At 37.2% G+C, this 27,057-nt stretch overlaps 1 protein-coding gene across 4 annotated transcripts in view; it reads left to right on the forward strand.

Annotated features, from left to right (window-relative positions):
• smchd1 (structural maintenance of chromosomes flexible hinge domain containing 1) overlaps positions 1–27,057 on the forward strand; it is a 53,166-nt gene that overhangs the window by 15,534 nt on the left and 10,575 nt on the right. For 3 of the 4 annotated variants that reach the window (XM_017472359.3, XM_047156661.2, XM_047156660.2), the window contains 31 exons: positions 822–947; positions 2,178–2,291; positions 3,966–4,072; positions 6,162–6,244; positions 6,816–6,926; positions 7,055–7,129; positions 8,374–8,499; positions 8,803–8,947; positions 9,414–9,513; positions 9,699–9,771; positions 10,160–10,296; positions 12,622–12,756; positions 13,327–13,560; positions 13,658–13,803; positions 13,960–14,045; positions 15,488–15,606; positions 15,958–16,119; positions 16,357–16,485; positions 17,190–17,269; positions 17,395–17,555; positions 17,647–17,762; positions 18,231–18,292; positions 18,558–18,645; positions 19,168–19,299; positions 20,386–20,541; positions 21,475–21,607; positions 22,246–22,365; positions 22,464–22,549; positions 23,069–23,191; positions 23,310–23,491; positions 26,721–26,830. In XM_017472359.3, coding sequence (XP_017327848.1) covers positions 822–947; positions 2,178–2,291; positions 3,966–4,072; positions 6,162–6,244; positions 6,816–6,926; positions 7,055–7,129; positions 8,374–8,499; positions 8,803–8,947; positions 9,414–9,513; positions 9,699–9,771; positions 10,160–10,296; positions 12,622–12,756; positions 13,327–13,560; positions 13,658–13,803; positions 13,960–14,045; positions 15,488–15,606; positions 15,958–16,119; positions 16,357–16,485; positions 17,190–17,269; positions 17,395–17,555; positions 17,647–17,762; positions 18,231–18,292; positions 18,558–18,645; positions 19,168–19,299; positions 20,386–20,541; positions 21,475–21,607; positions 22,246–22,365; positions 22,464–22,549; positions 23,069–23,191; positions 23,310–23,491; positions 26,721–26,830 — 3,757 coding nt within the window. Of the gene's footprint in view, positions 1–821; positions 948–2,177; positions 2,292–3,965; positions 4,073–6,161; positions 6,245–6,815; positions 6,927–7,054; positions 7,130–8,373; positions 8,500–8,802; positions 8,948–9,413; positions 9,514–9,698; positions 9,772–10,159; positions 10,297–12,621; positions 12,757–13,326; positions 13,561–13,657; positions 13,804–13,959; positions 14,046–15,487; positions 15,607–15,957; positions 16,120–16,356; positions 16,486–17,189; positions 17,270–17,394; positions 17,556–17,646; positions 17,763–18,230; positions 18,293–18,557; positions 18,646–19,167; positions 19,300–20,385; positions 20,542–21,474; positions 21,608–22,245; positions 22,366–22,463; positions 22,550–23,068; positions 23,192–23,309; positions 23,492–26,720; positions 26,831–27,057 lie in introns of those variants that run through there. The other variant, XR_006982786.2, reaches the window with a different exon arrangement.

Consider the following 27,057-nt stretch of genomic DNA (forward strand, 5'->3'; position numbering starts at 1 on the left):
GTGTTTTAAATATGAGGTAACACACAGGCCAAATTCCCTTTATTAATTAAAAGGCCAAATTCCCTTTTTTCATTAATCTCAATGGGTAAGACCAAGGAATGTAACTGTGATGTGCTGCAAAAGGTTGTTGAGCTCCAAAAATGGGAAGTGGCTTTAAGAAAATAGTAAAAGCATTGAAAATGCCCATTTCCACCATCAGGGCAATAATTAAGAAGTTCCAGTCAACTGGAAATGTTATGAATCAACCTGGAATTGGATGTGTGTCTGTATCGTCTCAACATGCTGTGAAGAGGATGGTTCGAGTGGCCAAAAAATCTCCAAGGATCACAGCTGGAGAATTGCAGAAGTTAGTTGCGTCTTGGGGTCAAAAAGTCTCCAAAACTACAATCCGAAGTCACCTACATCACCACAAGTTGTCTGGAAGGGTTTCAAGAAAAAAGCCTCTATTCTCATCCAAAAACAAACATTGTTTTCAGTTAGAGCTTAAAATAGAGCTTTTTGGCAATAAACACCAGAGGTGGTTTTGGCGTACACAGAGAGGTAGCCATATGGAGAAGTACTTCATGCCCATGGTTAAATATGGTGGTGGCTCTTTAATGTTTTTGAAGGTAAAAAAGACAATTTTTCACAGCTTTCTTTGCTCATATTTACCAGGGGTGCCAATATTAGTGGAAGGCACTGTAGGTGTTTGCCATCATCTATTTATATTCATTAAAAACAATGAATGAATGCTAGGACCAGATGACCTATTTAACCCCTTTGGTACTCATTTTCATGGCTTTGGCATGTGTGGTGTGTTCCTTTGGATTGGCTGCTTATAGGTGAAGTTCCTCGGTTTCCAAGGTGTAATGACTCGCCCAGATATACAACCTAAACGCCTGCAGTCACCATGGGCCCGGTACAAAGCCATCGTGTGGGATGGTAAAACCTACAAAAGTGGACAGAAGGTAAGGACTTAAAGCTTACACAAGCATGTGTTGCCCCCAAAAGGCTTAGTAATATGTACATAGATACTGACAAGTCTGTAATACGAGTGACAAGAAGGTATGGATCAAAATATGGAAATCCCAGCAGCTCTTGTTAGTTCCTAACAAAGTGGACCTATCTAATTACCTACTGCTATCTGTCTGACTAAAATGTGTATGAATGCATATATATGTAACAAAAGAAAGTATAAACAAAAACAGTAATGAGGTAAGTCGCGTCTTTCAAATCTTTGATATCTTACAAATTTAATGATTACAAGAAAGAAAGAAAAAAAATCCAAAATAAACAATCACTCCGAAAGCAAATGTCTTCAGGGCTGGGCAAGGCCAAAATAATAAACAGAACAGTCACTATCTTGCCCTGTGTCAATTTAAATAACCTAACAAAAAAAAGGATTTCAAAAGAAAATACAGAGTCTAACCTGACTCCCTAACTGAGGCAAAAACAGTGAACAAAAGACAGCCCCAAAAATAAACGGCACCCAACCCCTACCGCTTTCCTGAGAGTTAGAGAAGAAATATTTACAATAGAAGATATATTTACAATAGAGGCATTCACTTAGCCAGAACACAAGACAAAAGAGGGGAATGGGACAACACAATATCCTACTACTTTCACTTGTACACAATACAACAAGCAACCGATTTCAAACACCAGGAAAAACATTCGCTACTCAATCGTACGCACGCACGCAATCACAGACACACCACACATCCGCATTCCTGTCGACATATCGTTCTTCTGCCTTTTTAAAAGAGGCACAATCTTCTCCAATCCCTGTGCAGCACGTCGAATTAGGGCGGAGCGACCTGTGAGAGTGAAACGGGGAGGGAGAAAGCGAGAGAGAGCACACACACACACAATACGTAACTATATATATAATGTGTGTGTATGTATATATTTGTGTGTGTGTGTATGTATGTATATATATGTGTGTATATATATATATATATATATATATATATATATATATATATATATATATATGTATATATAATATGTATATGTATATGTGTATATATATATATATATATATATATATATATGTGTGTGTGTATATATATATATATGTATATATATATATATATGTGTGTGTGTGTGTATGTGTATATATATGTGTGTGTGTGTGTGTGTGTGTGTACATAAGCATTGATAATGCTATTCTTACCAAGTCTGTGTCCCTCTTTTAGGTGAAGACGATGAAAACTTCACCTATTGTTTATGGCACAGTAAGTCAGTTTTTGCTCTATGGGGACCATGAAGGCGACGTCTATGCCACTGGAGGGCATGTCCAAATTGTAGTGGTAAGAGAACACACTGTATGTCTGATTGTGGGATGCTTTATTTCAGTTATCAGTCTGTATAGGATTCCACTAAGCTTTTTTTTGTGATTGTTGTAGCCAAAAATGCTTGATTTTGCTGCTGCCTTTTTTTTTTTTTTTTTTTTTTTAATTTGCGATACTACTTGTGGAGTTCTTTGTGCTTTTTTTTTTTTTTTCTCGAAGAAAACTACTTGAATTGCGATTGCACAAAATTGCTTTGCAGAGGCTTTCGCAGTGTTTGTTTGTAAATGAGACATTTTAGCTGTACTCATGTTCGATGCACATGAATTGACGAGGGCTTTGGCTGCATGTGTGTTAAGATGACATCATATGACACATCTTGGCCCAAGTGTGCGGAAAATCTGGTTATTTTGAAAAATTGCGAGCTCTTCCGAATATTGTTGAGTTTGCCTGATTTTGCATTAGTTTCTGTGACTGAGTTATGTACTGGCCACTCAGTATCAATAAACTGATTTGGTGTAACTATTATAAAGAATGATTACGTCTAAGTCCTGTCATTAAACACACTGATGCACTGTAGGTTTTACGACAGGACTTGGACTTAATCATTCTATGTATTATTCTATCTAATCAATAAACACTGGCCTGAAAGTTTTATTGGGAAAGGATTTAACATATTTTCTGATATGATTAGGTGAATGTGTGAATGAGTGTTATACTGATTGACATGTCATGTAACTAAAAATTTGGGAACATTGTATCCCTAAAGAACATTGTATCCCATCATTATGGCCAACTAACAGTTCAAATTATTTTCTCATATCAATGAAAAAAAAACATTGCTATTGATTTGAATGATCTTTTTCTATTGGTTGAATTTTGCAGCTTGAAAATTGTCGCCTGACTACATTAAAGCAGATTAATACTAGTAGTGGAATGGGAAGCAGGACATGTTATGCATTCAGTAAATGAGAGCTAGTGAGGGGAAAATATCCAGCAACTATTTTATTTAACATATCATGTTCAGTTGTTCAGTTCATACACTGTTTTATGAGCAAAATTGACACACACACCACACCACACCCCCCCCCAACAAAAACAGTTACGATTTTGCTGGTTGCAGTATCACAATGACGGTAGAAAAAGATATGACATCATTTGTTTTGGTTTCATTATTTACATCACAGAAGAGTGCATATATCCATCTATCTATCCATCTAATATTTGGATATAGTCATGTGCTCCTCTTGTATAGTGTGCAGAAAGTAGGGGCATGCAAATATTAAGAGTTCCTCAGACAGACTATACCTGTACCATGAATTTACACGATCTGTTGGCTTCTTTACAATTGGAAGTTACTAGTTGGCAATGAAAATCATTACCATTCATTTTAATTAACATCCAAGTATTAATAGAAAAGTACAACATTTTACCAGTTCTGTTAAACTTTTTCTCTCATTATTTTGTTATTACTGGTCTACTTCTCCCCATCTTTGCTCTCTCTCTGTCCCTCATGAGCTGTTTTCCTGCCATAGCCCAAGTAGGAACAAAGTGTTATTTCGCAGAATGGATTAATAAGTAAAATGCTATTTTTAATGGTACAGAATATACTTGGGCTGTGTCAATATACCTGGGTGAAGCACAAAACACATCACCTGAAAATACATGTGCATAACACTGAGCATGTGTCTGTAGGAACCTAAAGAGGTGTACAATGAGGTTAAGATCATGCCCATTACTAAGATTGACAGACAGGCTTCAAATGCTGACATCAAGGAAAACATCGAGAAGGAACTGGACAAGTAAGTGACTAAAATTTTGTCTCTAATCACTTGTTCCCTCTTGTTACGTTTTATCTTTGGATTGTTGATATAATGTCACTCACAGTGTCAGGATTTATGAAGTGGTGGAAAGGTAGCTAGAATTCTTATACAGTTGTGCTCATGAATTTACATACCCTTTGCCGAATCTGCAAAATGTTAATAATTAAAATAAAATTGTTCAAAAGTTTACATCCCCTGGCTCTTCATGAATCATGTTGCTTTCTTGAGCATCAGTGAATGTTTGCACCCTTTATTATAGTTTTGTATGAGTCCTTCAATGGTCCTCAGTGTGAAAAGATGGATCTGAGAATCATATAGCTACTGTTGGAAAGGGGGCAAATATGCAGAAGATGCTGGAAAAGCAAAGAATGTGCAGGACCTGGAGGATTTTTCTGAAGAACAGTAGGCAGTTTAACTGCTCAGGACAAACAGGGGACTCATGAACAGCTCTCACAAAACAAAAAAAAACAGTCGTTGATCATCCAGGTAACGACACACGGTATTAATTATCAAGCATGTGTTTTTCAACTGCTTCATTTGTGTAAATTTAGTTGTGAACTATGTGAACTATATGTAAATATAGTCTTGTGAACTATATGTAAATATCTGTTATGTAAAATAGCTTATTCAGGACAGAACTAAATAACAAATTGCAATTTTAATTATTCCTTTTTTTTTTTTTTTTTTTTTTTTTAATTATTTGAACATTTTGCAGATTCCACAAGGGGTATGTAAAGCACAACTGTATAATGTACACTCATTGTCCACTTTATTATGAATACCTGCACATTCATGCAGTTATCTAATCAGCCAATCACGTGGCAGCAGCGCAATGCAAATAAGCATGTAGATACAGGTCAAGAGCTTCAGTTACTATTCACTTCAAACATAATGAACAAAAGCTCTATGAGCTCTGTGACTTTGATCGTGGTATGGCTGTTGGTACCAGACGGGCTGATTTGAGTATTTCAGACACTGCTGATCTCCTGGGATTTTCACACACAACACTCTCTAGAGTTTACACAGAATGGTACAAGAAACATTGCATGAGAGACAGTTCAATGGGTGGAAACACCTTGTTGATGAGAGGTCAGAGGAAAATGACCAGATTTTTTTCAGCTGCTAGGATGAATATTGTAACTCAAATAAGCACTCTTTACAGCTGTGGTGAGCAGAAAAGCATCTCACTGTGCACAAAAGATCGAACGATGAGGTGGATGGGCTACGACAGCAGACGACCACATTGGTTCCACTCCTGTCAGCCAACAGGAATCTGAGGTGATTCTGGGCAAAGACTCACCTATTCTGGAGTTGAAGATTAGAAAATAAAAATCACCTGGGCTTTTCCCAGTCTTCAGCTGTCTAGTATTGACGCGTCTGTGCCAATGATGGCCTCGGATTCTTGTTCTTGGCTGACAGGAGTGGAACCTGATGTGGTTTTCTGCTGTTGTAGTCTGTCCACCTCAAGGTTTGATGTGTTGTGTGTGTCCTGAGATGCTTTTCTGTTCACCACATTTGCAAAGAGTGCTTATTTGAGATACTATAGACAGTTTTGAGCTGACAAAGTCTGGTTATTCACCTCTGATCTTTCTCATTAACCTGCTGTTTCAGCCTGAAGACCCCCTGCAGACCATGCTCACGGGATGTTTTGTTTTTCACTCCATTCTGTTTAAACTCTGAAGACTTGTGTGTGAAAATCCAAGATCAGCAGTTTCCTGAATACTCAAACCAGCCCATCTGGTACTGATGATCATAGTTACAGTCACAGTGGTCACATTTTTCCTCATTCTGATGTTTGATGTGAACATTAACCGATGCTCTTGACCTGTACCTGCATGATTTTGTGCACTGTGCTCCTGCTACATGGTTGGCTTAATGAATAACTGCATAAATGAACAGGTGTAAAGGTGTTCATGTTAAAGTGAACAATGAGTGTATATTCACTATATTGCCATGCATAAACACTGCCGTAAAAGCATAGATGTGTTAAATTGTATGACTGAAGTCTAGTTTGTAGTCTCGGAAATTACAACTGGTAATTATGCCAATCATTTTGTCTTTGTCGTAGACTTCCTGATAAGTTGAGAGTCACATGGCCAAAGAAGAACCCATGGTCTGAGAAAGATGTTAGACCAGCTGGGACTCCCATGGGTACATACATGCACACAGACCTACAAACACCAAATTCCACATTTAAAGACATTTACATTCACATGCATACACGTATTCTTATACACACAATATGGCCAACAGTTTGTGGACACCTAATGATCACACCTATATGTAGGGTTTCCCCAAACTGTTGTCACAGAGTTGGAAGTAATTGTCAGGTAGGGTGCATACTTGTTTTTAATGTTCCCTTCACTGGAACGAAGGGGCCCAAACCTGTTTCAGCATGACAAATCAAAGTCCATGAAGACATAGCTTGCCAGGTTTGATGTGGAAGAACTTGTGTGGTTTGTACAAAGCCCTTACTTCAATCTCACTAAACACCTTTTGGATGTACTGGAACACTGATTGCACCCCAGGCCTCCTCACCCAACATCAGTGGCTGACCTCAGTAATGCTCTTGTGGCAGAATGGGGAAAATCACCACAGCTACGCTCCAAAATCTAGTGGAAAGCCTTCCCAGAAGCGCACATGGGTGTAATGCTTGGGTGTCCACAAACCCGAACAGAGGACTAATTATTTTGTTTATTATGTTCCACTTCTCCAACTTCAGGACCAATCAAAGTTGAGATTTTGAATAAAAAAGGGGAGACAATGTCACGGTGGCCGGTATCCAGTGGTAATTCCAGGAAATTCATGATTGACCTCAAGGTGGTCTGGCACTGTGAGTAAATTTTATTATTATTATTATTATTATTATTATTATTATTTTTATTGAGAGAATATTCTACCTTTTTAGTAAGTTCTATGTTGGTGTGTTTTAGTCTATTCTTTTATTCTGTTTACTCACAGCTCCTGACAAGGCTATTACAACCAACTCTCACATTGGTGTGCACTCCAAGTGGGAATACTGGTTCAGACCAATGGGTAAAGACCTAATTACACTATCAGAATATACAAACATTCCCACCTGATGTAACGTGTTTCACGTTTGTTTAGTGAAGGGTTGCCCAATCTTATGCCTGTTGGGAATGAAAACATGCACCCACATCAGCCCTGTCTGGATAAATTTGGACTATCGTTTAAATAGTTAATAGCCCTGCATGTCTACTCTTGGTTTGAGCCCTGGGTTTCACCTGACTGCAATTGTGTTTAAAAAGGATAAACCAACATGAAAACCAGGGAGCTATCTATGGGAGAAAAGCAAGGCATATTAAAGCAGAGAAAAGAGGAAAAATTAACCAGAGCCATTGCGCAAGCATTGGGCATAGTCAATACCACAAAGAAAATGCGAAAAGGAAAAAAAAGAAAGAACCTCTGGTGTACTAACAATCGCACATCAAACAGGTCAGCCAAGGAAAGCAGCAGAGTTGATGACAAACATTGTGAGTGCTGTGAAGAAAACCCCCCAAAAAAAACAGTCAGTGACATCACCAACAACCTCCACAGGGCAGGCGTGAAGGTATCGCAATCTACTTTTGGAAGAAGACTTTGAGAGCAGAAATATAGAGGCCATACCACAAGACACAAACCACTCATTAGCAGATTGATCAGGCCAGATTGAAATTTGCAAAAAAGTACAGATGACCCACAAAAGTTCTAGAACCAAGCTTAACCTCTACCAGAGTGATGGAAAGGCCAAAGTATGGAGTCAAGTACAGTGGAAGTAGAATCATGGTTTGAGCTTGCATGGCTACTTCTGAAACGGTCTCACTGCATTTTATTGACGATATTAGTCAGTGGTTTGCCAGCTTGATGTTATTGCAAACATGGGCTGTGTAACAAAGTGTTTAGTGTTATTTACGTTAAGACCGTCTGTTCTAATACTTTTGGTCACCTTAAATTGATTTGATCTCCCACCAAAGATTCCATGTTCTAAGCTGTTTAACACATCTAGATGTATATGTCAGGAAAAGAAAGGTGAACGAAATTCTGATCGGTCGTCTCATATTCATCTTTTGATTTCAAACCCAAATGTCTTCAGTGAAGTACAGTACTGTAGTATAGCAAAAACAAAAGAATTGGCCAGCCGTTCCAATACTTCAAGAGCGGACTATATGTGATGCTTTGTCATTTTGAGGCCTTTTGTACTTCATTAAATAAATTCTCAGTTTTTATAATTGTCTACAAAAATTTCTTGCTTGATGTAATTTATGTTTTTGTGTTTTCAGAAAATTTGAATAAGCTGGGGACATACACACTTCATCTGCAGACCATTCTGAGCGACGGTGATTCCCCAATGACTGAGTGGGCTGGAACACAACTCCCCCATTATACACTCAACTTCAGTATTAAAGGTAACTCGGATTATTATTTTGAATATCTCTGGGCATGTTAATTGTTTTCTGTGCTTTTATAATTTTTTCATTATTAAATAATTTATTCATTCTATATTTATTAAAACCATAGCATCCATCTCACACTTTTAAGAAAATTTTAAGGAGCCGATCCCAGTACGTGTCTCTGTCAATCTGACACTAGAGGACTGAGACCAAAAATAATTTATTCATATGGTGTTTTTTTTTTTTCCTTTTTCCTTTTTTTCTTCTTCTCCCTGCCTCTGTGTGTCCATGTGCATTCTCTTCTTTCTACTCTCTCAGAAGGCAGTGCAGCAGCTTTCGTGACGGGTGTTGTTCCTTCTCCTGTTCAGGTGGGGGTACCCTTCCCGTTGCCTCTGCAATTTACAGATGAATTTAATCATCCAACTCTACCTCCTTCTGGCATAAAACCCCAGCTTGAGTGCAGGTAGGGTGCAGAAAATATACAAACAAATGTATACTTTTATTGAAATTATATATTTTTTATTTATCCCAGAGACAGACCATTAGCAGCTGACTGATTCATTTTGCATTTAACCCTCCTATTATGTTGGGGGGAAAAAAATACATCCATTATGTTATGGGTCAAAAAGGCTTCCACAGTTTAAATAAACACGAAAACAGCAAAGAACAGCTTGAAATTATAGTAAACTTTTTTTATGGCTCGTCCGAGACATATTTGCAAAGAAATATGTTGCACAGAAGTTCAAGACCTTAAATGAGGAAAAAAAAATGTCGAAGATAGATTAACCAGTACAGTATTTCAGACATCTCACATGTGGAAATGGGTCCCATGACATAATACGAGGGTTAAAAGTACAGAATCCATATGTTACTTTAGATGACTTGTTTTCTAAATCATTCTTGTCTTTCTCACTAATGAACATACATAGTTCATTGACTCTGAGCTATGAACAGACAACTTCAAAAGATTCCACTTTCACCATACAAGACCTGAAAGCCATGGGTAAATTAACCGACCATCAGGTCAAGGTCAGTGTGTGTTTACCTATTTGAGTTATTAGACATTGTTTGCTTTTACACTGTTATTACTTTACTAATGTAAAACTTACATATCATAAACCTACAGCTTCATTGTTGGGTGCTATGTAACCGTGGCATTTAAATGGTGCAGTTGGCTTTTGTGTTGATATTTAACCCACACATGCTATTGACAGATACACACTGTAAAGGTAATGATCCCAGGCCTCAACCCAGAGTCCCAGACTTTCCAGATTAGTGTCCGTCCAGGTAAGTGTACACGCTGTGAAATACTAATTAAAACAACAAAACCATGGATCATGTATAGTATATGCTCATAGATGTAGCTAAATAATTTGGGACCACTTGATATCGTTTTGCAGTCGTTATTAATATATGACACTTATTTTACTAAGATTTTTTTTATTTTTTTTTGTAATTTGTACTTGCAGACAATGGGAGTAATATCTGTAGTTTAAGTATGACATGCTCCACCATTTACATTTTAAAAGCATCAATCTTTCACCCAGTTTTAAGCTATGATTAATGTGTTACTTTATTTATCTTTTAAATGAAGTGCACAAGGGCAAGTATCTTCCTTTCTTGAAAAGTTTTTCAAATAAGATTTTGTGACGGTCTTTCCTTCTGTGTTCACAAGGCCCTCCGCACCATCTGGTGGTGAAGCCTACCGATGAAGTTTGCATAGAGAATGGCACATCAGCAGGATTCAGAGTCGAAGTTCAGGATGAGTTCCATAATGTCACGACGCATTCCAGTCTTATTGTCCGCTGCCAGGTAACATTTCCATGAACCAAATACACTCCCCAAACAGTTTCAAGTCCAACATCTGTTGGACTGAGCCACTGTTGAAGCTGCTGTAAAATCCTAAATATACTGTACTTGACTGTAACTGCCTCACAATAATTTCATTCTATATTGTCTCATGTTTAAGTACACTTCCACAAGTAAAACAATTCTGAGCGGGCAGCTCAGAAAATAAACTAACCAACCAAGCAATTGTTATTTAAGTAGTACAATAATTAAAAAGCTCTGTGTCCTGTGACAGACTGAGACTTTTAGTAGCAGCATTATGCTGTGTGTTTGTAGCACATACGGTGAGGGAAATGAGTATTGAACATGTCAACATTTTTTTTCAGTAAATATATTTCCAATCAGGTTATTCACATGAAATTTTCACCAGACATCAGTATTAACTCAAGAAAACCACACACATAAAGAAATCCAACATTAAAGTCCATAAATAAAATTGTGTAATGAAGTGGAAGGACACGGTATTGACTAAAAAAAAAGTACTGAACATGCTAACTGAAATGTATTTAATACTTAGTGGAGAAGTCTTTGTTTGTTATGACAGCGTCACGACGCTTCCTGTATGAAGAAATTAATGGGCCGCAGTATTCAGGTGTGATTTTGGCCCGTTCTTCTAAACATATCGTCTTTAAACCTTGGATTCGGGTCAGGTGATTGACTGGGCCAAACACCTTGATTATTTTTTTCTCTGAAACCAGTTGAGAGTTTCCTTTGCTGTATGCTTTGGATCATTGGCAGTGGTGGCTTAGCGGTTAAGGTTACTGATCAGAAGGTCGGGGGTTCAAGCCCCAGCACTGCCCAGCTGCCACTGTTGGGCCCTTGAGCAAGGCCCTTAACCCTCTCTGGTCCAGGGGTTCTGTATCATGGCTGACCCTGCACTCTGATCCCAACCTCCTGACATACTGGGGTATGCAAAGAAAAGAATTTCACTGTGCTCTAATGTATATGTGATCCATAAAGACTCATTATCATTATTATCATTGACCTACTGTAAGGTCCACCCACATCTCATCTTCATCATCCTGGTGGATGGCAGCAGATTCTTCTCAAAAATCTCCCGGTAAGGGGCTCCATTCATCGTTCCTTTAATTAGATGAAGTCTGCCAGTACCATGTGATGAAAAACAGCCCCACAGCGTGATGCTTCCACCTCCAGACTTCACTGTTGGTGTAGTGTTTTTAGGGTGATGTGCAGTGCCTTTTCTTCTCCAAACATGGTGTGTAGTATAACAGACAAAAAGTTCAATTTTGCTCTCGTCTGACCAGACTACACTCTCCCAGTATTTCATAGGATTGTCCAAATGAGTTGTAGCAAACTTTAAACGAGCTCCGACATGCCTTTTCTTTAGTAATGGAGTCTTGTGAGGTGAGCGTGAGCAGTGGAGTGCATCGCCTATTGTTTTCTCTGTGACGATGGCACCTGCTGCCTCCAAGTGTTTCTGGAGCTCTTTCCGAGTGGTCCTTGGCTCTTGGGCTATTCTTCTGACTTCCTGGTCAGAAATCTTGTGAGGAGCTCCTGTTCGTGGCCGGTTGATGACGGAGTGATGTTGCTTCCACTTGTGGATAATGACCCCAATGGTGCTTACTGCAGGATTCAGAAGTTTTGAAATACATCTGTATTTGATTCCTTCAATATGTTTCACAACAATAAGGTTGTGAAGGTCTTGGGAGAGCTCTCTGCTTTTACCCATCATGAGATGTTTCTTGTGTGACACCTTGATAACGAAAAGCCTTTTTATAGACCATCGATTTACTAACCTAGCAGACATTAATATGCACAGATAGGGGGTATAATTACTTATGGATTTCAGCTGGTTCCTTGCCTTACCTTGCCTTGGAGAACTGCTTTTTCTTAGTGTGTTCAGTACTTTTTTCCCGTGTCATTCCACTTTATTACATATAACTTTATTTATGGACTTTAATGTTGTGAATTCTTAAAATTTCCGGACTTCTTGAGTTAATACTGATGTCTTGTGAAAATTTCATATGAATAGCCTCATTGGAAATATATTTACTGAGAAAAAAATTTCCCCCACTGTAAAACAAGCAAGGTAAATATTTTCTATACATTAAGCAAAGATTAGCTTTTATTTATTAACGTAGCTTATAAAGAAAATACAATTTATTAGCTTTTATTCTTTCATTATCTTATTTATTCATGCACAGCAATGTTTTATGTCTCTGATGTATAACTGCAGTCTACTTAAATCCTAAATTCTGCTGGATTTTATTTTGTGTGTGTGTGTGTGTGTGTGTGTGTGTGTGTGTGTGTGTGTGTGTGTGTGTGTAGTTATTCGGAGCCTCTGATTTGCCAGCTGACACTGTAGACTGCAGTAATACTGGTTCTGGTTTGCTGCTAGCAAAACCAATACAACTGAAGAACGTCACCACAGAGCGCATCCTCACTGCAAAATTTGGCATTCCTGTAAGACATTTTTTTTTTTTTTAAACAGCTATACATATCCTTTTCAGTATTCAATGTTTTAAAAGTTATGTTTGTTTGCATTGTGATTTTTATACCGTGTATGATGCATGTCTAAATAAGTGTGAGCAGCACAAAGTGCCAATCATTTGAGAATGTTTCTAGATAAACTAATAATAAGGAAATAGTTGCCAGGGTTGCCAGGATGAACTTTGACTCGTATGTTGATTGTAACTTTATACCACGGTCAGCATTAGAACCGTATATACCACAGGTAGTTCCGGTCAGTTTAATCACCGTTCGAAATTACTGCGCCAGCTATATACAACTGTAACCATAGTAACGCCGTTAAACTCGCAGCTTCATTATTAGTAGAGATGCGGTGCAGATGCAGGTAATTCACACACGCACAATATCTCTCTCTCTATTCATTCAAATAAATGTAATCTTATCACACTACTTTATCTCTTTATGGCAGTTTGTGGTGATCTGTACATGTGGTTAGTTCTGAAGTTACTTCTGTAGTGAATTCTCTGCAGATATCCATTCATTTATATGCGATTATTTGCTTAGAATCTGAAGGCTGTGGCTTGTGTGGAGAGAAGAATTCGTATTTTGCCAAGCACCCGTGTCTTCCGTATAGAGGTCTACAGGCAGGAGGATGATTCGGATGATGTCATGGTGCTTCAGAATAAGGAGTGTATTAACTGGACAGCAGGTGACACACTCGGGAGTTTGCGCTTTAAACTCTATGATGAGGGGGGCAGGCAGGTGGCTTTAACACAGAGACTTGCCCATAACATAAAGGTAGATGTTTGTGTATTTCTTCACTGTTCTGTCCACATATGTAAAAGAGCTGTAAAAGTGATTAAAAGGAGTTAAGGATATGCATGTGTGTATTTAGGTGAACTGGACTGCAGATCTTAAAGCTGCAGAATTGGCAAAGGGAAGACTACCATGTGTGTGTGTCCCCACAAAAACAAATGGTGAACAGTTTTATCAGGTGGCATTTCAGGATCAGCACACTGTTGACACATCCTTTACCATAATGTAAGACCCACATATCAACACCCACATCCAACCTGAAATCAGTATTTTTCCCGTAGCGTCAAGCTCCTTTTTGTTATGTTGTACACAATTTGTACAGATGCAGGTTATTTCTGAAAGCAAGTTTTGTGTGTGTCTGCGTCTTTTTGTGTTTTATAGCCCACGGCCGGATGAGCCCGACCGGTTGAAGGTTACTCTCAGTGAGACAACTGTCAGGATGAGTGAAACTCTGTCTGCAAATATTTGTAAGATCTCTCCTAAATAGTCATCCAACTTTAAATATTTGGACATAAATATTTTTAAGTAGTTATACACTGACTATAATACCAAAACTTCATCGCTGTTGAGTATACTATTGCACACTGTTTAGTCTTTTTTTTTTTTTTTTTTTTTTTTTTAGTTTCAGTTCTAATATTAAATGAATCACCTATTTAACTCAGGATCCATTTAATGTGTGACAAAAAAAAAAAAAACCCTTCATGTGGTGAAATTTTCTACGTTTTCTACTATATGGCGTTCTAAAAACAACAGATTTCTTCTTAAAATGGTCTAACTGTAATTGAGGTTGAAATTTGTGGTACCTCCCGAGGTGAAAATCTCTTTATAGCAACCGTTATTCATTGCCTTCAGGATATTCAGAAGTCCAGTCAATTCATTAGTCCAGTCCAAGTCATTATATGTTTAGCAATATTTATTTGATATTAATAAATAAATGCTTTTATTTATATATTTATTGATATTATTATTTATTTTATTTATTATTAATATTTATTGATATTAGAAATCATTCTGTCTACATTTATAAACTAGAGTAAGAATTAAATAACGGTCTCTGTATTATCTTGGAGGTTAAAAAAATTCCAACCCGTTTTTAAGTCGGTCGCATGCCAAAGGCTCACCTACTTTAGAGAGAGTTTCTTAAAGATGTTAATGCATGTTATGGAATGTTTTTGGCTGTTTACTAGAAATCAGGACTGCAACATCTGACAGGTTTTCCCAGACTGCCAAACACGAATAATGGCTACACTTGAAGAGTATTATAGGCTAAGTTTATCCAGAGATGTTCTATTTTTGGTGTGTCATATGGCCTTTATTGGGCCAGGACCAATAAAGTTTCTAATCAAGTCCTTCAAATAAATTTAGAATCCATGATCTAAATAAAAATTGTCTTAAGGACCATAATTGAAGTGAACGATTTTGGGGGGAAAAATAAAAAGAGGTGGTCTCTGGCTACATCTACATTAATCTCCAAAGTGGATAAATTTGAAAGTTTTCATGTTGTAGTGTGGACCGAGATAATGGAGGCGTTCAATGCAAATAAATGACCACATTTAAAAGGAGTTGTTAATGTTTTACTGGTCTAAGAAACCGATCTTTTTGGTCCGGCCCACATGACACCGGAATGAGTATCATGTGGCCTGTTGCCTAAAATGAGTTTGACAACCCTGTTCTATTTGGTCTTATGTTAGTTTTGATAATGGTTTAATTAATTGATGGATTTTGTTTTCCAAAGCCGAATTAAAACTAGCAATTGTTACATGCTTGTATATAATGAATCGTTATAATCAAAATAATCATTAATAAAAACGGTGTTTCACTATAGGCAGAATTCACCCCCCTGTCCCAACATCATCAATTTTAGTTATTTAACCTTAGTTTTCCTTTTTCTTACTGTAACCTTTTATAGATGTTGAGGTGATTGATCAGTATGGCAATAAGACAGATGCTCTAAATGCTGAGAGCATGAAAGCAGTCAGTGTGTCTGCAGATAACCTTGATGAATCCGCCCTGAAATTCGACTGGCAGGTATGAAATCTAGCAGTACCTTGTGTCCAGCAGGAAGAATTTGATCAGTTATGTTGAGGCTTTATGAGTCCTGATGAAAGTGGCTAACTGCACATAATAACATATCTGACAATAACAAGTTGCTTTCTTGATATTAACTGGATTGTTTTTTTTTTTGTTTTTTGTTTTTAATTGCAACATAAAACCATTGTAGTTTTTAATGCATTATTAAGCATTAAAGAGAAAAAAAAAAAAAAGCCTGGCAGCAATATGCTTTTGTAGTTTTGGTCCCATCCAGGAACTCTTACATCCCTGTATATGTTAAGCTTATTTTACATTTGTCTGTGGCTATCTTTGTATGTCTGTGTTTAGACCAGTACAGGGACAATGGTGGTGACAGGTGTTCGCTTTGCAGAAGGCTTCCCTGGTCCAAGGCAGTTGTGTTTTAAGTACCAGAATTTTAATGGGTTTGTCAGTGTAAATGTCACTGCCGGACCACCGACAAAAATCACTCTGCTGGAGGCACCAGAACTGGTAATTAATACATGAACTGTCAGTAAAGCTATAAAAATGTCTTCCTCTTGCACTTTCTCATTCAATTTATCTTGAAACACATGCAGACAATGTTTTAAAAAAAAAAAAAAAAGGTATTTTAATTTTTACATTTTTTAGTTTCATTTGTCCTTGACTTTTTGATAACTTTAGTGACTGGTAATTGATGCTAAGGATGAAATCTACCGAAGTTTATTGAGTGCTTTTGTCTGTCTGTAGCCATTATGCGTGTTAAATGGACACGGTATAGCCACTCCATTCGTGCTACAGTTATGTGATGAGTGGGGGAATCCTGTTCCAGATCAGCGTGTTGTCATAGCAATAAAAACTCTGTCACCACAGCTCAAGGTATCTCCTAATATTGATGTATTGAAATAAATGTTTTGGCTTTTTTTTTTTTGGCTGAAAGCTAAATACCAACTTTATTAATTATTTTTATTATATACTACTAATAATAAAAGCTACAAAGATCAGTCATGTGCAGTGCAAGCATCACTCAGGCACTATTTCTGGCTGCATTTCTATAATAACAACTTAAACAAGCATGTAATTGCTTCAGGGAAATGATTAGAGGGTTTTATGGTTTGTTTTCTCAGTAACATAAACTGCATTTAAAAAAAAAAAAAATTATTATTTTTGTAATCTTGTTAGTTTCAAGAGAGAACTAACTTGTTGATGTTCTACAACATTAGAAATAACTATAAATGAATAAACGTGACAAATCATTCTGTAATTTTAATTTATTGTAAGTGGTGCCAAATTACTGTGGTATAAAAGGAATATAATACTTTGGGTTGTACTTTGGGTTGGGGAAAATAGTCAACGAGGAGATGGTGTGATGCAGTCCATTACCAGTCCATAATTGATTACAACATGCTCTGTCATGGTTTATTCCTTACGAATGGGGGGATTTACAGTTAACTTGGAATTGTATATTTTGAAGAATTCTGGTATTTTAATTCAAAAGATCAACATAGCATAGCTTTTTAAAATGAAAATCGTCCAGTATATCCTACAACTAAGTGTATCTGTTGTGTGTTTGGGTGCTGTAGGTTAAATCTTCGGTGATGTCCCAGCCTGTGAATGCAGAGGGAAAGGCCAGTTTTATACTGGAGACCATAACTGCCACAATGTGAGTAGAAACCAGCATCACTCAAAACTGTTTCCTTTACTGTTTCCTTTACCATCCTGCCTATTAACCATTAACTTCTATTTTTCTGCATTAAAAAAATTTTTTTTTTGGTTTGCTATCTGCAGAGGAGACCATGAGCTGGAGTTCAGAGGATCCTTTAGTAGAAACAAGACTATATCTGGCCCAGTTGTGAAGCTGTCTGTGATGCCTGATCCCAACAACCCTGTTAAGCTTTGTGTCGAATACGACAGTGAAGCCATCTTAAGAGCTGGAGATCTTTTCCCTGGTGTGTATTCTCTGTATAAGAACATATTGTCGTTAAGTATTAAAAGTGCACACTCTAAGTTGACCTGGTTATTGGCTTTGTGCATATGCAGTGTTCAAAGTAACCATACTCTCTGAAGAGGGTGGACCTGTGAAGAACGTGAGTCCATCCAGTCTGTCCATGCTGCTGTGGCAAGGCTTGGCTTCAGGATCCCGCCCTCCACCTACGGTGAGTTACACAAAGAAAGTCTTCGAACTGCATTGCTACTGTAGTCGCATATAATGGTTGAACTGTCCTGCTCTTAACAATACTAAAGACATCTTTTGCTCAGAAAATACACATTTGAAAGTCTTCTAAAATGTCTCACCAGGGAAAATCCTTGAATTTTTATTGACTATTAAAGTGAAGGACCTTATATAGCTGCTGCTGTTGCTGGTGCTGCTGTTGTTGTTTTGTTGTTGTTGATGACATTGTTCAAAAGTTGTAATATTTTATTGTTGTAATACTGTTTAAAAAAAAAAAAAAGAACAATGTCCTATTTGACCTACCTTGATCTTGCCATGAAAATAGCCATTGATGCTGACATGACATTAAAAGAACTATATATATATATATATATATATATATATATATATATATATATATAAGATATGATATGATATGATATGATATATATTTGAAATGCTTTGATTTCAGGCAGTAGCACTTAAATGTAGTAAACCCAAGGACAAGGAAAATGATGACCACTTTTACTTCAGGTAACGCATGCTGCGAAACTAATATTACAGATTTAGTATGAGATGTTAGACATCATCCCATCTCCCCCCATTGTGAAAAGCATCCCCCGATGCTCATAACATTATTATTATTATTATTATTATTATTATTATTATTATTATTATTATTTCCAACTAATTTTTAAAAACGAACAGCCATATTTCTGATGTTTTGACTTGTGGTTTTCGTGTTTGATTTGTTCTTTGTAAGTGAAAACTATATTTTATTGTCCATTTTATCTCACAGAGATAAAGAGATTCCTTCCCGAGTGGGGAAGTACATGTTGCAGTTTCTTTTCGCTGTAGAAAATGGCAAGTCTCTCTGGAGCAGTCAGGTGAGCCACTGAAATATTCTACCTGCATATTCATTATTGGCTACCAGCTCTCCCTAAGATAATATCCAAAATGCACATGGTAGTATTTACTGTACACACAAATTCTGTACATTGTGAACGTTCACAGCCCTAATTGTTGAATTTATAAGGCATTATGACTTTAAGTATACAATCATTAGCATACGATCGTTTAAAAGTAGACAGATTTCTTATCTTGCACTGAAAATGTAAGTGGGTCCAGCAAGTGTGTGGGATTTTATTTCAATTAATTAATTTTTTAAGTTGTGTATATCATTTGAACACGTTAGCGGTGTCTCAGCCTGATTTGGGCCGCAGTTATATACTTATATTTATATATATTCATATTTATGTTCTGTATCTGTTCCTGTTCTTTGACCTAATTTGTGTTACATGTATACTGTGTGCATTGCTTGTATTTATTCTCTTATATCAATACATTTCGTGGCGCACACGGCACTGCGAGAGTAATGGATGGAATTTATTTTTTCTCTGCCCTATCAGATTGCTCTGGACATTGTTGCCAATAAGCCAGTCAAACTCGTCCCAGACACTCCGGCTTCAACTCCTGTGGTCTCCAATAGCAGCACACTAGCTAATCGCACTCTTCTTCAATTCCTATGCTTGAAGATTATGGTGAGTCGGTTGAGATTTATTAGTAAAAGGGTTTAACACATTGAGTACACCTCCATTTAAAAATCCAAATTAAAATAATTCTGACCTGAAAGTGTCCTTTTTAATACACCTGATATCATTGTGATTAATTAATCATTTTTCCCCTATAAGTCTTAAGTGCTTCATTGTTTTCCATATTTTTTTTGCTTCACTCAAATATTGTGTCCACTAAATGAATGTGGGATCGACTGAGTGAGGAGTTAAGATCCGACAGAGAAATTTGGTCCTTTTATGAACTTACCCCATGTTGCTTCTTGCGCATTGATGATGACTGCCTATTTTATGTGTGAAATTAGTGTCTAGTGTTTGCCCCCAAAGGGAGGAAGAAAACTTGCATTTAAATATTGAATACTGAATCCAGTGAAACATGCCCTGCCTACCTCTACATTTATAACCTAACATACTTATGGAAAAACAGCATTACTGACGCATTTAATAAAACAATATGTTTGCAATTAGAAATGAGTTATCGCTTCGATTTATCAGTCTCTGTCTCATCACCTGAGGTAAAAATAATTTGCCGCATTTAAACACAAACCTCATCATCTATTCGCTTTCAGTCAGTTTTGCTCTGCTTACTAAAATGAACTTTCTAAACGTCGTCTTAAGTCATTGAAACATTTTAAACTTTGTTTGCCCTCGTCACAGACTGTAAACACTTTTTCACTGTGTTGATGTGATCGGAGAATGGCTTGATTTAGACTTGTATCTGTTTCGCTATGCTGTGTAGCTAATCAGTAACTTGATCAAAGCCTGACATTCAATGCATGAGAAAATCATGCTGAACTAGCTCAGGATTTAGAGACCTTTTAGGTAGACTGACTGTATTTAGCACTGCATTTGTTAAAACCCGTATGACCTGGAACGAGACAGTCAAGATTAGAAAGTAGAATAAATAAAAACCTTTCCAGTGTTTTGCAAAAATATATTTGTTTTCTTAAAGTAGTTGTATGTATATTATAAGTACATTATTGACATGAAGAAAAAAATTTGGTCAGACTATTTTACATGAATTTTCTCTGTGTGTGTGTGTGCTGTTCCTCACAGGATAAGCATAATAACCCAGCTGGTATGGGGATTAATGGGAAGGTGATTCTGACTGTGACAACTGTTGATGGTGATGATGCAGAAGGTCTTCCCATGTTTGAGAACAAGGCCAAGAGTCTAACATACAATCTTCTTAATGGGGAGACTCGTATCACTGTAAGTGTGAGGGTCGGGGTAATATATTACCGTTGTTACTTTGATTAGATGAATAATAGCACTTAAATTCAACTTAAAATTTTCAGGGCTCTGCTAATATGTTGGAGCCTACTTCATAGTTGGCTTAAAAGGAACTGTCCACCCTGAGACACATTATATTTGTTGAAGTATTAGTGATTAGCTTAGAGATTCCAGTGCTGAATTGTCAGTCGATATTGTATTGTCGTTATCTGTTGAGGCAGACAGCGCAGTTACAATACCTGTTATTACGAGAGAAATTTTCAGTGATCTCTAGCAGACGGGATGACCCTCGGGTTTCACTGTTACTGTAGTTCAGAAAATCAAAAGAGCAGGAGCTTCTTTAATCACTCACCATATGTCAGCAGCGTTCAATATCATATTTCTGAGAAATTGTAGACTTGGGAAAGATAACAAAAGTTGGACTCCCAAGTTACAGATTGCAGTGCCAGCTGTATGAAGCAGTTGTTCAGCGTTAGGTGGCGTGACAGGCAACGAACCCAGCTCGGCTATTTAGTGATCTATAAAATATCTAGTATGCTCTCTGTTTGAGCAGAGTGTACAGATGGGAAGGAGCGAGGGTTGGACAGACTGGAGACTAGGTAGAGCTGAAGCAAGGGCTCTGGTGCTGCGATCAGGAGGTAGTCGGTTGTCATAGTGGGTAATGTAGTATAAAAATTAAAGACACAGTGAAAATAGACCAGCATATCAGTGGAGAACAAAAATAGCCAACTCAGAATTTCATTATAGCATAAATCTTGGACTCCATTGGAAATAACATATTAATTAGAAATATTGATGTCATTCAGGGTGGATTTTTAGGACAAAGTGCATCAGTACAGTGTAATTCCTACATGCATATTACCATTAATTTATCTTTTGTCAAAGTAAGGGTGTGTCTGTCTGTCTGTCTAGGTATTGGCACTTATGGAGAATAGTCCAGGGGCTGATGGAGCCGTGTACACACTCCAATTTCGTCCAGTGCTTGAAGGCCCTAAATCTAACCCCACCATCCCTCCTTTTAATTTGCCCTTCAGGTTCTACAATGGTCAGTGTGCAGAGTCAAAACCTCACATTTGCTGAAGCATTAGCTTATTATTATTATTATTATTATTATTATTATTATTATTATTATTATTATTTAGGTCTTTGGGGCAGTTTTTTGCAAATGAATGAAAAATTTTGAAACTGTCTCTCAGGTTTTACGGATTATTCACTATAAAGATCAGATGTCTCAGACTATACACCTGTTTGCACAGTGTGATGCAGTCATGTTGACCTCCCTAATTTAAGGCTGGAAATGCAAAGTATCTTGGGGTCTCGCTGAGCTGACATAAAATGGAGAGAAGAATTATAATTTTATGATTGCCACAAGCAAACCTTATTGTCACAGGCGACCATTTAGGCTATTTGACCAAGTACTCAAATGGAACAAGACCAAGCAGTTTTAGTCTAGATTAAATCTAATGTGCGTTTACATTGTATCTTTGTTATTTTGCATAGTTTAAGTAACAATTATTTAATAATAATAATTATTATTATTATAATAAAAGGATCATGTGCAATTTTTTTTATTATTTGCATCATTTAACAGGTAAAGAACTAATTAACCATTCATTTGTATTTCTTTAAATAGGTGAATATTGGTGGTTTAAATGTAAATATATACGTGTTTGTGTATTTTAGATGCAGAGAACCAGAAGGCTATGGCTGCCATGAGTAAGAAGAAAGACCAGCTGTCACAGTCTATTGAAGTCTACAAAGCAATTTTGGAAACCAACAAACAACTCACAACTGAACTCAAGGGTATGCACTAACTTGTGTGTTCATATGCTTGTTTTATGTATTTTCGTGGAGTAGTCCCAGTGTCCTGAACTAGTCTCGATTTGTTTGTTTATTTTTAGGTCAAGTGCAAGATGCAGTTAGTAAAGAGGCTCAACTGAAATCGGAGCTCAAGAACAGTGGCATAGACATTTCAAAATTAACTGATGTGCGTAAACGGAGATTTCTCATTCTTTATTCACACGAGTGTAAAAATCTTTGTATTCCCCAATATGGGAAATTATTCAAGACTAGTAGTCTAGTTATGAGTGTGTTCATGAAGAATGTAAGTTCTGTTCTTTCTTTTGTTAAATGCAGTTCAGAGTTAGATGTGTTATTTGTTAAGCTGTTTAAGTGTTATTCAGAAGACCTGACTCCAAAAACTGAAAAGAATTAACCCTATCATCAAAATATACCAAATAAAAAATCAGTTTAGTTTCATATCTTGCGTTCATGCAGCATATTTAATGGTGATGAATCACAAGTTATGGATCATAGTCTTTTTCTAAAACCAACCTATCTTGTCTTTTCCTGCTTATTCCACATGAGCCAGTTTTTCTTGAAAAAATGTTTGAACAACAGGGTTTCCAGTATGTTTCTCAAGCTTCATAATGACTTGGGTAACCATATTAAACACCTTGTAAGCCGGAAGCACATTGTCTTTGTCTTTGTGTGTGCTTGTGTTTAGGTGGAATCAGTTGAGAATTTAATTGATCAGATGACTGCACATTTGGTGGCGCTACAGAATCTGCCACGTCGAAAATGTACCATGCCTGATCCATTCAGAGGCAGCCACGATGTCCTAGGAAAGGTGTGTGTGTGTGTGTGTGTGTGTGTGTGTGTGTGTGTGTGTGTGTGTGTGTGTGTGTGTGTTAATGTTGGTGCCTGAGATTTAGAAATGAATGAGAACTATTTGTTTTGGTTTATAGATAGCACACCTGGCACTGGTGAAGGATGATGATGCAGCAAAGGTCATTTCCTGGCATATTCTTGGTGACATGGACTGTGTGGTTACTGTGACAACAGCTGCAGCAAAAAAAATCTACGATGACACAAAAGGACGACAACAAGTCATGCCCCTAGAAACAATTTTCTGGAAACCGAATAACAGGTACGTCCACAAGAAATATGTGTATATAAAGGACGATGTACAGTCCCCAGATCAAACGATGGATATGAGGCGAGAGTTTAGGATTTCCGTTTTCCTGGTATTTACATCTAGATGTGTTAAAATAATAAAACATTGACACTTTTGTATCAGACCACCCAATTTTTATGTGAGCAAAAATATAGAAACAGATAAGTCTTGCAGTAAATAACACATAATATGTGGTTGCATATCCTTTGCTTGCAGTAACCGCATCAAGCCTGAGACTTGGTGACATCACAAAGTTGTTGGTTTCTTCTTTTGTGATGCTTTTCCAGGCTTTTACTGCAGCCTCTATCAGTTGTTGTTTCGGAGGGTTTCTCCCTTCATTTTATTCTTCCTGAGGTGAAATGTATGCTCAATTGGGTTAAGGTCTGCTGATTGACTTGGCCAGTCTAAAACCTTCCACTTTTTGATGAAGCCCTGATGAAGTTTGTTGAGTTGGCAGTGTGTTTTGGATCATTGTCTTTCTGCATGGTTAAGTTCCTCCCAATTAATTTGGATGCATTTCTCTGTAAATTGTAAAGACAAAATGTTCCTGTAAACTTCTTTCATTCTGAAATTCATTCTGCTGCTACCATCATGAGTTACATCATCAGTAAAAATTAGTGAGCTTGTTCCAGAAGAGGCCATACAAGCCCAAGCCATGACACTACCTCCACCATGCTTGACTAATGTATCATGAGCAGATCCTTTCTTTCTCCGCAAATTGGCCTTTCCATCACTTTGGTAGAGGTTAATCTTGGTTCCAGAACTTTTGTGGCTCAACTCTATTTCTTTGTGAATTCCAATCTGGCTTTCTGTTTCTTACTGCTCATGAGTGGTTTGCATCTTGTGGTTTGACCTCTATATTTCTGCGCTGGAAGTTGTCTTTGAGTGGTCGATTGTGATATCTTCACCCCTGCCCCGTGAAGGTGGTTGTTCACCTGTTTTTGGGGTGGTGTTCTCAACTCCAACAATGTTTGTCATCAGCTGCTGTTGTCTTCTTTGCCGGACCTGTTCCATGTCTGGTTGTTTCACCAGTGGTTTCTTTCATTTTCAGGACATTCCAAATTGTTGTATTGGCTCTGCCCATTGTTTGGGCTCTGATAGATTTTTCCCATTTTTCTTCACTTCACAATGGCTTGCATTTCTCTCTGGTCTTCATGTTGGTTTATCTTTTTAAACAACAAACATCGGCGAAACTTAGGACTCAAACCAAGAGTAGACATTCAGAGCTATTAATTATTTAAACAGTCAGTTTAACAGGGCACACATGGGCAGCAAGAATCATATGTTCCAATATTTTTGATCAATTGAAAAAAATCGGTGGTTTCAAACAAAAGGTGACTCGTTCAAAGTTGTTTAACACCTCTGGATGTAAATATGAGGAAACGAAAGATGAAATTCTCTTGTCAACTCATTCATCTTTTGATCTCAAATCCAAATGTCTTCATTGTATAGAAAAAAACAATAGCATTGACCTCGCTGTTCCAGGCCTTTCAGAGTATATCCATCGGGTAATTTGTTGCAAAATAAATTCAAACAGTGATTAAAGGCAGCTAGCAGTGGAAGAATACAAGAGAAGTGAAACACTCGAACACTTAGCACTGAATTATTCAGTTTGGTGGTGCATTTTATCCTGAAATTACACACCAGCCATAAGCTGTAATTCAACTTGAATAGTTAAAAAGAATGATGTGTTGCTCTTTAATAAATTGCAGTGATATAAAGAGAATAAAACATTTTGAAACATACACACAAAGCGGTGGTGATGCAGTCTTCCTTTTTACGAGACCTTTCAGCTTCACAGTAAAAGGACGTGCGTGGTCTGCTCTAGCAGAAGAAATCTGATTAACTGACTTGGAAAGATGGCATCCTATTACCGTGCTGATCACTGAATTCTTCAGTATTGCACGTTCTTCTGCCATTGTCTGTATATGGAGACTGCATGTCTGCATGCTTGAGTTTTTGCCAGTTTTTCCCATTAACAATGAAACTATTTTGCCAAACCCTCTATTTAGAAGGGGTGTCCATTCTTTCAACCTTGTTGGGCATGTTGAAGATGTATTCAAATAATCTTTTGTTAACTTGTACATAAGGTATGAAACTCTGTAGTAGCCCTGATTGGGGGTAAATCCAAGTGCACACTTCACAATTTTAACCCAGATTTCCCTGTCACAGATTCATATTGGGGATCTACGACAATTCCCTGTTATCAATAAGTTGATTATTTTCTTTTAGCATGTTCTGAAGAGTCTTACTCCTTTTGTGCCACAGTAATTTGTTAACAGTTATACTTCTTAAGTTATTAAAGGAGGACATGTTTATAGTTATAGTTGATTAGTCACATTTCATGTTGTGAAATGTCTGCAAGACGAGCTGGTTCCAATTATAGTTATCAGTTATGTTATGACCGCTATATACAGACAATTCTTCACCTTTGCCTAATCCACAATTTGTTTATTTTATGCAGAAACTGGAAAGTGCAAATTCTGTCCTGAAGACCCTTGTGTGTCTGACCTACTGCCGATAACCAATAGTTTTTCAAATTAATACTGAATGAAAACATAACACTTTATTACACCATGAAAATGTACTGTACTTTTTAAATGAAACTAATATATACATATTAGTATACATTAACAATTAATCAATATTAAAGTAAATAAAATGTATACATCCAAACTGAACCAAAAGTAGCTCTCAAAATCAATAAAAATGGAGCCATACAAAAATGAATAAACACTTCAAATAACACAACAAAATTTGTCAGTGACAGTTTTTATTTCACCTCTAGAGGCCGCCCTTGTACTGTATAATGACGGTGGACTCTTCTCTGCTGCTCCCGCAACAGACGGAACCGGGAAAAACTATCGCTGGTGGTGTTTGCTGATCAGTGACGATTAATTGGCAAAACTGATCAATCAGTCGACCTCTAGTTGCAAAATGCTGACACCTGAGTAAATGATATTTAATCGTCTCCCCCATCTCCTTACAGAAAACTTCACCTTATCAGCAATTTCAAAATCTTTGTTAAAAAACACTGCTTCTTAAAAAATAATAATGATTGGTTTAATAGATTATATGGAGCATCCATCATACAGGTCCCTGTGAATGAGATTTAGATAGTCAGATAGTACTCTTGGCCTTAAGTTTCTAGTTTTTCCTCATGTTATTTGTCACTGATTTTATGTGTTTTTTGTTTTTTTAGGCCACTGCCCCACATCAAGAATGGTCAAAGTTTGTTCCCTCCGTTAGGAAACCCTGTGTTTGCCAGAGATCTGCTATTTTTTCCTGACCATGCCGAAAGCTGCAACATGGGTGAGTTCTCAGAGCAACGACTAGGCTCACACATCATTTAGCTTCCTGAAAGCAATAAATGATGGACAGATTTAAGTCAGAGCTGAGTCATTAATTCCCGTTTGAGTCATCTAGGGATGGTGATGGGTTTGAATGGGTTAGTAGCTGTAGTATTCCCACTGTGTTAGGTTTTCATAGCATTTGCCCTTTCTGTTGTGTGATGTTATGCAGCATGATGTGATGCTGTG

Source organism: Ictalurus punctatus, chromosome 7, assembly GCF_001660625.3.
Source record: "Ictalurus punctatus breed USDA103 chromosome 7, Coco_2.0, whole genome shotgun sequence".
Taxonomy (NCBI): Eukaryota; Metazoa; Chordata; class Actinopteri; order Siluriformes; family Ictaluridae; genus Ictalurus; species Ictalurus punctatus.